This window comes from Pseudopipra pipra, chromosome 2, assembly GCF_036250125.1.
Source record: "Pseudopipra pipra isolate bDixPip1 chromosome 2, bDixPip1.hap1, whole genome shotgun sequence".
NCBI classification, from domain to species: domain Eukaryota; kingdom Metazoa; phylum Chordata; class Aves; order Passeriformes; family Pipridae; genus Pseudopipra; species Pseudopipra pipra.
Window position 1 is genome coordinate 38,817,291 of NC_087550.1, and position 12,339 is coordinate 38,829,629.

General features: G+C 39.1%; 1 protein-coding gene across 5 annotated transcripts in view; it reads right to left on the reverse strand.

The window, feature by feature from the left end:
* Positions 1-1,530: 1,530 nt before the first annotated feature.
* FAM76B (family with sequence similarity 76 member B) overlaps positions 1,531-12,339 on the reverse strand; it is a 31,763-nt gene continuing 20,954 nt past the window's right edge. For 4 of the 5 annotated variants that reach the window (XM_064645129.1, XM_064645126.1, XM_064645127.1 and 1 more), the window contains one exon: positions 11,663-11,854. In XM_064645129.1, the coding sequence (XP_064501199.1) occupies positions 11,678-11,854 (177 nt within the window). In that variant the 3' untranslated portion in view covers positions 11,663-11,677. Of the gene's footprint in view, positions 1,776-11,662; positions 11,855-12,339 lie in introns of those variants that run through there. The other variant, XM_064645130.1, reaches the window with a different exon arrangement.

Genomic DNA, 12,339 nt, shown 5'->3' on the forward strand with positions numbered 1-12,339 from the left:
GCTTTTGCTAGCCACATGGTTAAAGTTAGGAAAACAAACAGCAGATACTTTCCAGTCAGGAATGTTTACATTAGGTCTAGCTTATCTGTGCAAAGAATAATCTATGAACTCTCTCTGGCCTTTTGGATAAGCAAACGTAAACCTCATTTCCCTTTATTGTCCACTCCACATAATAACTAGCCTTTCCAAAAGGCTTCACAGAGGTTATTCCATTCAGGGTGGCTCCTGGGGATTTCCTTTAATGGCTGAAGGGATCACTGTATGTGTTATTGAGTAGTAATATTGGAGTTGTGATGGTCTAAGGATAAAGCAGGCAAGTTTGTAGGGAGAGGTATCACCTTATCTCAAACTAATCAATAGAGCTGGAAAAAGAGAAACCTTCAAGAAGGAGTCTTTTCTCATATCTCTGAAGGTAAACTGATGTGCTCCACAGGTTCATGCAAGCAACCACACAGTCCTGTCTCTTTTTTGCGAGCATCTGTACAAATCCTCTGTGAGCTAAACCAGCTCAGTAAACTAGTAGAGGACTAATCCAGCAAAAACCAGTGGATTTTTGGAGGTGGTCAAGAGTTTCACTTGGCCCCTTGCAAGGTCACAGTTGGTGCCATAGATGCCAGGAGCAAGGGAAAAGAGGAAAAGAGGCAGGGTCCCCTTTCTGGTGACCATGAGATGTATTATTGTTGCAGTTATCTGGTGGTGGGTAGACTCTGGTTTGGACCTTTCAAAGGGCTTCTTTAATTCTGCTCACTTGAAATGCTTCAAAAAACAGCAATCAGACTAACCATCATAAGGGTAGACTTGAACTTTCAATAGCAGTCAAGTGGCAGACGATGCTGTTAACATCTTTCATTAGAGGCTTTGCAGCACTTCCCACAGCCCCTGCTCTTTTTGGCAGGTAGGCACTTAGACTGTGGCTTTCTCAAGGCACTCACATAGCTGGTGCCAACATGAGGCTGAGTAAGACCCCTTGTTACTGATCATGCCTTTATCTCTATAAAGACACAAAAGATTAAACAGCTTGAGCATCATATGCTTGCTGAAAGGGCCTCTTCTTTAGCATGTCAAAGTTATTGAAAGTGCTCTCACTAATTTCAGTGAGATTTGGATTTGGTCACATACAGGCTGGCAATTTCAAGCATGCTGAGAAATTTTGTCCTGCTGTAGAGATTATAGGATCTAAAAGGCAAGGTAAAGCTACCAAGTCTAAGCTGCAAGCTAAAACATGGCAAAGGGCTTTATTTATTATTTATTTATTATAGATTGTGTTATAAATCTTCATTGGAGTAATTAGATAATTTGTTTCAAGGAGATGTACAGTTCTGATACAAAAAATACAAAAAAGAAGAATTGCCACACTTATTCACATTCAGTTAGTGACCCAAACTGCAAAAAATTATAAATATATTTTTTCTTAAATTTGTGCAAAATAGTAATGTATATTTTGAAAAAGCCAGTTTGTAATCATGTGCTTTGAAAAAGAGATACCTTTGAAGGAAATAAAGTTATGAGATAAGAGACTTAGAGTCCATGTGTAGTTCTAAGGGCTCCTGTTTTATTCAGTCCATAAAACCCCACCATGTTTTATGGTCTCCTACATGAACACAACCTGTACATGAGCTGACAGAAGTTCTTGACTGTGTTATGAACACAAAATGCCTCACCCTTATCTCATTTTTTGGCTCCTTTCACCTGCTGCAAACTTCATGGTGGTTCCTTTAAAGCTGCTCTGTTCCAGTGACTCACTTGGAAATTATGGGTTTTCGTGCCTAAACGTTCTGTTATGAAAGAGAGGAAAATAAAGATGCTTCACTGTTTTCTCATTTAAGTAGATTTACACAGCTACTATCAGCAGTTGAGATTGTTTTTCAGTAAAGGCACGACTCTGGGGCTTTACCTTCATCTTTCTCTGTCAGAAACCTTCCAGAAAAATCTCTTCCTTATGAAACCTTTTTTTGTTCACTCAGGTTTCCAATGTGAGCTTTGTACTACAGCAAGACAGGTTGCTGCCTTCCTGGGCAAGAAGAAGCTATGGAGATGTTCAGGAAGAAGTAGCAGCAGCCCAGGTTTCTCACGTAGCCTGTGAACGGATCAGCCACATGGCCCGTTACAGAGCTCAGCTCTATGTGGTGGCTCTTATATTGGTGTAATCAGACCAGACCGATCCATCAATCACGGATGCTGCATGCCCCCACGCTATAGGACACTTCTACCAAATTTTAGTCCTAGTGGAAGATCAAAAGCTGCCACTGTAATGGCCATAGTGAAGCAGCAGGAGAAATGAATGGCAGGATCAATATGCTGTGTCCCTCCAAAGGCAGGGGTATGTTACATAAAAATCAGGCCAGCCCTACGAAGCGAACAATGCCTCACACGACAAAGAAAAGCAACTCTTCTCCACCCAGTCATTGCCAATCTGGGCTGAAAGAAAATTCCTGATCCCAAATCATAATATTGCACAAGTAGCAAAACCAGGCTCTTGACATACAGCAAAATACCTGCCACTGAAACACAGCACCAAACCATCACCGATATCCAGGGAAGGAAAACCCTGCTCCCTACTCTTCCTGGAGACATATTAAACACTAAGAAGAGAAAAGATACTCTCTGGAGGGCTTGCCCTACATGAAGGAAATCTTCACCATAATTGGCAGCAACTGGGAAGGAATTTTCAGATGCCTAGAGTCAAACTAAGTCAATCAGGGATGCAGATTGGCTGGCTTACCTTGGCCCCAATTCATTAGCATACTCAATTTTTCCGATCTTTCAGATTTTATTCTGATCCAATCCAGAAAGCCAAACCATCATGTCTTGGGGAAGGTCTGTGTTGGGTCAATGTTTTGGAAGGACATCATAGCAGAAGTGTGCTCTGTGTCTCCTAAATAAAAGTATAAACTTTTCCAGCTTCAGTGAATCACCACACCAATCTCTGGTACAGACCTCCCCAGCACTCCTAAATCTGAACACAATATGGGGAAGGTTGAATGTCACCTTAGAAGATCTCTTGGAATTAGCACTCTTGTATCAGAGAATTTAAAAATTACTTTTTCCTAGTTTTAATGCCTAATTCTGCACCTTTGCTGAATTATACAATTTAAACTCTTCTTGAACATCTTCTTCATTATTTCTGTGACTGAAAGCTGCTTAGTTACCTCTCTTGTCAGACCTTTTGTACATAATTTACCCACATTTTCTACAAGAATATAATTTAAAGAACTATAGGGAAAAGTGATGCTTCCTAGGTAATAAAATATAGAAATCCCATAATTTATTTCTTGTCCACAGATTCCCTTTAGGGTCGGCAGGCACTCATAACACCAAGAGAGTCATTGCATTGCCTTCCATAAACACGCTACCAAGTACTGCCACCATTCCTATCACACCACCACATATTGCTCTAGGCAACCACCACCACAGAAAAGTAGCTGCTGGGATTCAGTGTCTGTAATAATTATAAAATTACTTCTTTTTTTCTCCTGCATTTGAGGTTTGCACTTGCTTGCCTTAGTTTGCATGCCCAGGGGATTCCTGTTTCCATTTGTTATTTTGGGGACGATAATATTCTCAGTGACACTGCACTACTTTCCTTCTATTGATTTCTTTCCCATGCACTGGGGAACATAATCTTAGGATGAGCATTTTACATATGCCATTCACTTAGAGCATTGGTTGTTGAAGCAAAGATCAATGATGGACAAAAATATCTGTGTTCCTCCGCAGAGCACTGAAACGTAGTCTGAGATAGAGGAATGGTCCCAAGAACAGCTGTGACATGAGGTTCTTCAAAGGGCCATAGCTAATTCTGACTTCTCCTGTGTCCCAGCACAGTGGCAAGTAGCAGCCAGTTCAGACCAAAATAAATCAGATACCCATCCTCTATCACTGCTTTGTTCTGTGGGCTGATTCATGGCAAAAAGGGAGGAAGCATCGTCAAGGCTGATCACGTGGAAGCAAATTTAGCAGGAGCAGGGCTCAAGTCAGGATCCAGTTGCTTGTCAAGAGCACAATACTCCCCCCAGCTTAGCCCCCCAAGTAACCCATGCAAAGATAAAAAGGGAAATCTCATCTCACTTTCTTCCCCTCTGTAAGAGAGCAGATAAATTTCATTTTTCTCTTTTCCTGAAGTCTCTTCTGATTGAAATACTCACATTCAAAAATCTTTGCTGGAACAAAATCTGCACATTAATTCATCTGGGACTGCAAACTTCTAAATAACGTTATTTGGATTCTCCTTGGTTACACTTGTTTGGCACTGGCTGTACTGGAGTGATGTCAATCAAAGAGGAAAAGTCATCTCACTTATTTTATTATTCCTCCATACTTGATTCCTTTTCTTTCCAGTTTATCCATTTGCAATAATAAAGAGATCTTTCACATGATTACTGGGTAGCATAACTAAATTTCCACAGCTATTCGTCACTTAAATGTCCTTCCTATAAAATTCCATGCACAAAAGAGAAGGTATAGCAAAAGCTCATTTGGAAAAGAAAATACTCCATATTGGTACATTAATGACTGTCTAATAGTCAAATTCTTTGCATATTATTGTTCTAATTTTACCCAGCAAGACACAGAAATTGCTTGGCAAAGCAATCATCAAAGCACATAAGCATATGTCCTGAATAGATGCTTTAAGTTAGTCATATGGTCAAGTACTTTGCTGAACTGGGAGCTCTACGTTATACAGGGACTGCTTCCAGAAGTCTGGCCCATTAAAAAGTACAGACTAACAGACAAGGAAGCATAAGGCTGACAAAAGGAAAAGCAAACTTGAAATTAGATGATGACTACTTCTGCTTCAGATAATACATGATCTTAGTGACATAATGAAGCATGAATTAAAATAAAAAATAAAATTATTTTACTAGTCAAGACCTATCCACATCCTTGTCCGCAGCCCATAATCGTGGAAGGACATCTATGAAAAACAGGCAGAGGCCACATGGATAGAAAGAGTGTAGGGACAGGCAAAGGTGATTTTTAGGAGATGAGGACAAATGACATGTCAAAGCTGATGCCACTGGCAAACCATAAAGGACTGTTTCTGTAAAAAGATGAGAGGCATGGATGAAGCAGAAGTACAATACTGGAAGAAATAGAAGCTTTAAGTGATACAGAGTGAAACAGTAAAGACCTACACGCAAGACTTCTGATTTGACCTGCTATAAGCATGGTTTGACATAAATATGCTGTCATCATAGCAGTGAATGAGAGAAATCTGTCTCCATCCCATTCCACAATTCATCACCTTAACATAATCATCTCTACATGGTTTGTGAACATCTATGAATAGGCATTTTGCTTCATTTCCATACACACATGTACTTTTTAATTCTGTTCTGTGCATTGCTCAAAACTGATTTTTTAGCCTACCAGCCTAGCCTGAAATGCTATTATCACAACAGTTTTTGAAGTGTTTTTCCAGATAAAAGATAGACACAGACTTCTAGAAACACTTTAAGGACTATAGTTCCATGAAACCTGAAGTCTTAAGATAACAAAGTGATAAGGCACTGATCAGAATATTCTTCTGCACTTTCTGATAGGGAGTGTCAGAAAGAACTTAGCTCTAAAATAGCTTTTAATGCCAATGTACTTTTCCAAGAAAACAAACATTGTTTTCCACACAAAGTTCAAGGTATGAAGGTTTGTAGTGGAAGTCAACTTTTTGTTAGCATGCAAACAAAGAACTCAGTAAATATCAGCATCTAATCATGCTATTTTACAATAACAAAATTCCTGCTATTATGGCTCCCCTGACAGAGATGCATTATGAGAAAGAAATAAATTGGAGACAAATTATCATCTCCAAAAAACATAATAAAAAGAGACAGGACTGCTTTTGTTCAAATGAATTTTCTGTTTTGGGATGCATGAGTTATTAATCATCACTGCACAGGGAAGTGACTTCTTCCACTCCAAGAAATGAAGACTGAAGTTAAAACAAGGTGGGTTAAGATTTTTATCCTAAACACAGGAATCAAACAGGAAGGTGTCTCCTCTGCCTTAGCATAGTCTTTCTGTATTTAAGCAGGTATAAATGAGATCAGAATATGATAACCTTTCAGATACCTACAGGGAAAACACTCAAATAGCAAAACACCATTTCTAGACAGTTTCAGTAAATGCACTGCGCTGGTAATTTAATGACTAATTGCGAAATCTGTTATCTTGGAGATGAAAAGATTTTTGAAGATTTAAGATCAGATTTCAAGTTCAAGAAAAGCAGGAAACAAAAAAGGAATGATAAACTAAATACTGGAGAACGCATGCATGACTCAAAGTCCTACAATAGAAACTGCTGTAGATTCCATACACATTAATATGATTAAAAACAATTACACAATATGCTTTGTATCGAATGTGAATTAGAAAATTTCAGAGAACTATTGAAAATGAAAAGGACAAAGAAGCATGAATCTTGCTTTGCCAAAACTAATCAGCAAATGACTAGGAGGCCAGAACAGTAATGCTTACCAGGCAAGACACAACACCTGGACAAAGCTTAGGAGGTCACCATCTTCAAAAGCCAACCATTAAAACTGCCAGGTGTACGAACCATCTGAGGCATTGAAATGTCTAAGGCAACTTATTCAGCAGCGTACAGCTAAAGAAAGAGGGGCACAACAACCCAGAAAAATGTGGAGAGCAAAATCTTATGTTAGATATGAAGGAGCTTCTAAATATTGTTACAAGGACCTGGCTGTCTGAGCCTCACTATGGTTACATAGCGAGACAAGACAATAACTCTCACTGGATAAAATTAGCCTCTGTAGGAAAGGCCAGTTTTGAAGACTCAAGTGGGACATAAATAATGCAAAAACCTTATGATGACTCCTCTCAATGGACCCTTTCTAGAAGGAGAAATAGAATATTTGAGGCAAGAAAAATAGGGCTGAGTTAATTAAGAGTTGTTTTTCACATAAGCTTCTGGGCCAGAGTCTGGCCTTGGACACAATGATCCTTGTGGGTCCCTTCCAACTCAGGAGATTCTGTGATTCTAGATTTCATGCACATTTTGGTAAGTTTTGGATTATTTTCCCTGTCTTTTATCTCAGTCTCTGAAACGAAAACAATCTTCAATTTTCAAAACTATACTTCAGAGCTTCAAGTGCACAGAAGGCATAGAAACAGGCAAATCCTTGGCTAACCTGGGAAAAAGAGAGTACTGAGAGTAGTCAGTGAAGTGCTGGAAACTACGAGCCATTAGTTGGCGTAGACAGACATAATGTAAACTGACAGCACGAACTCAAAACATTAATTGCCAAGCAAAACAAACTCTGCATACTTGTACGTACAAGAAAATGCTAAGTAACTGCTTTGCAAAGAACGGTAAAATATGGTGCAATGGAGAAAAGCAAATGATAAACACTTTAAAGGAAAGAAAAGTTATGAGACGAATCTTTTGGTGCTTCCATTTTCTTCTGATCTTGTTGACCTGCTTCTAGCCATGTACACATTTTATATACACAGCTTATGTACACAGCTTATCCCCTGTAATATATCACTGCATTAACTTAAGTAATGCAAGTGCTTTGGAATGAGAAAATCAAGGTTGACAGCAGATCAGTTGTGTAGTACTGATAAGCAAGTGGAGGTTGCATACCAGCTAATTCAAGAAGATCACAGGGATCTGGCACAAAGAAAGTACATCTGACTTTGAATCAGGACATGAAGCAGATTCCACAACCACTCTGACTTACATCACTATCAGTGGGAGACAAATTTCAGACAGGACCAACATTTACACATACACAGATAATAAAAAAAGGAAAGATCTGCACGTGCAAATCTTACCTCTATGTAATAGACTCCAGGGCATGACATCAGTCATCCTTGCAGTAAACTCTAATCATTCACGGCTATAATTAGACAATAAGGCGAAGGTGGGCCAACTATGCTTTTTAAGAAAATCAAACCCAATCTTTCAACCATTCAGGTCAACAGGAGCCAGGGTGGGAGGCAGTGGGAAGGGAAGAAATGAGACTGTAGGGTAGAGCTGCACTGAGAAATCCGTGTGCAGAAAAAGAGAATGGGGGACCCTCAATACCCCTCACTCCTATGTAGTCACTGACATGTGCTGGAAAGCATAAGATTCTTTCTGCTTCTTATCTTCTTTCTACCCCAGCCCCTTTGTAACCATCTGATGCCTCCCCAGCCATAATCCCACCTCCATAGGACCGTACACCTACTACCTTGCTCTCAGAGGCTTCTTGGAAATGCCTCCTCCCACATGCACCATGAGCGAGGAGGGGACAGGCATCCTCCTCTTACTCTCCACAATAAACAGGAGAAAAACAGAAGGAAAAGAAGAACATAAAAAAAGTGCAAGCATCTCTAGTCTAAACAGACAAAGGGACCATGGGAAGAATCTGTAGAAGGGAAACTAAAAGGAGAGGCAAAGTCCAGAGAAGGTTGGCAGAACCAGAAGAGCAATCCATCTCTCCTAAAACTGATTGCAGTATCAAGCTCAAATCTTCCTTGCATTACTTTAGATTGAATACAAGGAAATTTAGTATATGTCTAATAACCAGCATTCAGCAGATAGTTCAGCCATGTTTTAAAAGCGTCTATAATTTCCTATCTTTATCAGATTTCCTACCTCTAATGTCAGATACTTACTGAGACCTACTCCTTCTCCTTGCTATGCTTCTCTGTCCATGTATCTATCATGTATAAGAAACTGCATTTTACTAAAATATCTGTATTTCCTGTATTTTTTTCCAATATCGTCTGTTCTCTTTAACTTATCCTTGTCCTTCATTATGTGAAAGCAGAAACAAAATTAGTGTCCACAGACAAACTGAGGTGCAATTCATGGATACAAACTGAAAGATAAGCAGAAACCCCCTCTGCTGTCATGCATGACATTCATTCCTCCCTTAATTAATGCCTTTTATTCCCTTGGTATTGCTTTGTCCATTGATAATTTCTCAAAACAGCTCATTATTTTAGCTAACTGATTATATTCTTTCTTTATAAAATGCATTTATTATTCGGCATTTTAAGAATTATTTCTACAGCCTCAGTTTAGAGACAAGATGTTTTGCTTTTGTTCTTTGTGAAAGGCTTGTATTTTAATCAAGTCACAGCATAATTACAGTATTTTACATAAATATCAACATAAAACCTGGATCTTAACTACAATATTCTCCATTAAGCTAGTTAAGTGCTTCTGTGTTCCCCATTACTTTTGTGTTTGACCATCTCATGTTGCTTAATGTGTTTTCATAGGGCCCAGATATTTGTCTGGATAGAGAACTGAAGAAAGGATGGAAAGTTTGGGGCACGGCTTCATCAAAAGAATAAACAGATCCAGATCTGCACTACTGATGGGGAGGTTGGGTTTGTCTGCCCACATGCCCAGCCCAGCACGCTCTCAGGCTCCTTGTACAGGCACCAGCTCTGACACAGCAGTGCAGTCAGCCAGGCTCATCAGCCAGAATTACAGCTGCTTTTCTCTGGGCATCAGAGCTGTGTACTTCTGCCTAATAAAACCTTTCATTGCATAAAACATGGATGGGGTTTTAAGCAAACTGACATACTGAAAGGTGTCCCTCCCTTCCCATGGCAGGTGACTGGAATTAGGTGATCTTTAAGGTCCTCTTCCAACCCAAGCCATTCTCTGACTCTATGAAAACAGCTTCTAAAATGAGGTCTTGTGAAGTGGTTGTAATTTGACAAGGAGTAATTTTTTTCCCATAGAATTTAATTCAACCTGCAAGATATGGCATGCAACAACATTCCTCCTCTACAACTGTGCAGGGTGCTCTCCTGAGGAAGCCTGCCAATTCATTTTAGATATTGGCAACAAGCTGGACCTTTCTCACAATGCCAGGACGCAGATCAAACAGGAAGCGCAAGCAGCAATAGACTTCCTCTTTGTCATGAACAGGTACTATAAATCCTTAATCAAGTTACTAAGCCTCTTTGCACTCTTTGACATAACCAGTTGCGGACTTCACTATTTATTCTATTGCCAGAAGTGGGAAAGAGGAGCAGGATTACACAGCAGTGATTTCATGATGTTCTCTCAGGATACCCCAGGACAGCAGTTCTGATTACGTAGCTGGCATGTCGGCCTTCTGCAATCTCGTCACTACAGGAACGGTAGTGGAAGAGTTTATGCAGCTGCATAGACTGTCAGGAATAGATCAACTATTACAAAATGGCATAGGTTGAAAGAATAGGGAAATTATAAAAAAGTAATTTAGAGTGAAAGAAAGTTCTTTTAAAAAGCTTCATGCTATCAAACTGTGTGAGAGAAAAGATCCTTAAATATTTAAGATGGTCTGCAGCCTGACATTTTTCACTGCTCTGGGATTTCCAGATAGTTGTAATTAAGGAAAGAGTACCTTGGCTATCAGTACCTGATCCCTCTTCTGGGATCCTGTCTTGGCTAGAAGTAAGACAACCTTCCAAGACGTGTTCTCCCTTCCCAAATACAATGAATTTTTGTTCTAAGACTAATATCATCCCCATTTCATCCCTATTTCAGGATAAAACTGCCCATTTCTAAGTGTTGTTTGGAATCCCGGAAAGCCATCTGTTCAGGAGACATAGGCTTCCCAAAGTACCCCAGCCTGGCATTTAACTTCATCTCAGACTCATAGACAAGATCACAATAGACAACCAATTTTGGTTCCAGCTGGTGATGGGAGGGGAGGCGTAAGTACACCTTTGAATATTACGTGATTTTGATAAGTATCAACCTAGCAATAGCATGAAGGGTCATGAAGGGTTTTATTAAAAATACAGGGGAAGTAAAAGAGTTATCAAATTGTGTTGGTTTGGAGTATTCCTGTGATGTTATTTCAGCTCTAACAATAATAAATTTGTTATTTTTTTTTTCATACTAGCATGCTTTCATTTACTTGGCAAAACTGATGACAAAAAAATGTATCAAAATGTCACTGTATCATATGAGAAAGTAAGTACTTACAACAATGGTTTGGTTAAATTATCTCCTCTGGCCTCCTTGGAGGTAAATTGGGATTATTGGGCTCTAATCTTGTGAAAAAGAGCCTTTGCAGAATACCATAGGGGTAAAAACATAATGAGCTTTACTAAAGTTCAGCAGAAGGTGTATGTTTGTATGCAGTGACTAAGCATATGCAAGTAGGAGGCAATTACAGATGGCTGGAAATATGCTACTACTGCAAAACACATATGATGTTTTGTATCCCAGAGAAGAGAGCAGAAATGCTCTAAAGTACCAAGCTTGGCTACTAGCTAATACAGTGATGCTGAATTTGTGTTATTTGGGGCCACAGCATCACACACAGCACCTGCAGATCAGCAACGAAAGGTTGCTCATTTCTGTCTCTTAAATTGAAAACAAGTTAATGCAATCACGAAGAATATGCAGAGATAAGAGGAATGTACCAAGTGGAAAACAATATCCAGATACATCCAGTAAAAGCTCCATTAAAAACAAAAGTATGAGTAAACTGTGACACAGTCATGCTTAGGGCATACAGGAAACAAAATCTCTTAACTACATGAGCCAGAGAGGTTAGCCTGCCTTCTCTCCTCCATTAGGGGTTGTCTTATCTACTTCTTTGCTATACTACTGTTCTGAGATTGTTGTGGGCTGCTGCTGGCTGTAAAACATTAATTTGAAGTGTATTAATTCTCTTAGATATACTTTACATGTGTATTTGTGACTTTACCTAAGCAGTCACTGGTACACTGAGACATCAGCCTTCACAAGACTTAGCAATTTGCATCTTAACTGGGCAAGTGTCCTGGAGAGGCTTATCAAGGAATGGCTTTGGAGGTGTTGAGTGGGAACTGTCATTAATGTGAGGTTTGTTGGAGAGGTCAGGGAAATAAACAAGTCACAGTCACTTCCCGCCTACGAGAAGGAACAGAGACCTGGCATTGGATGACAGGTTTGTATTTGGAAAAGAGATGTTTACAAAATAAACCCAAACCAACAACTTCAAAACCAAACCACAAACCACTCCCTATTCCACCCATTTAGATTTCAAACCAAAGAATGATCCTACTGATGTCTACCAACTGACTTGAGGTGGGCTAACTGGAAAGAGACACCCTGATTTTAAGAGAAAACAAGTCTATAAAAGGATAGAATGCATGACTAGGATTCACGCTACTAATCCCATCAGCTTTGCACTAGGTGAGAGAAAAGACAGGTAACCAGGCATTTTATATAGATATAAAAATATATTTATGTTATACATAATAATAATACTATACAATAAATCATATTGTATATTATAGTACATGATACATAATTATGTTTTATATAAATTATATGTATAATTTATATAAATTAGAGCTACTCATTACTTTCTTCTTTATTTTTTTCCCTTCTAA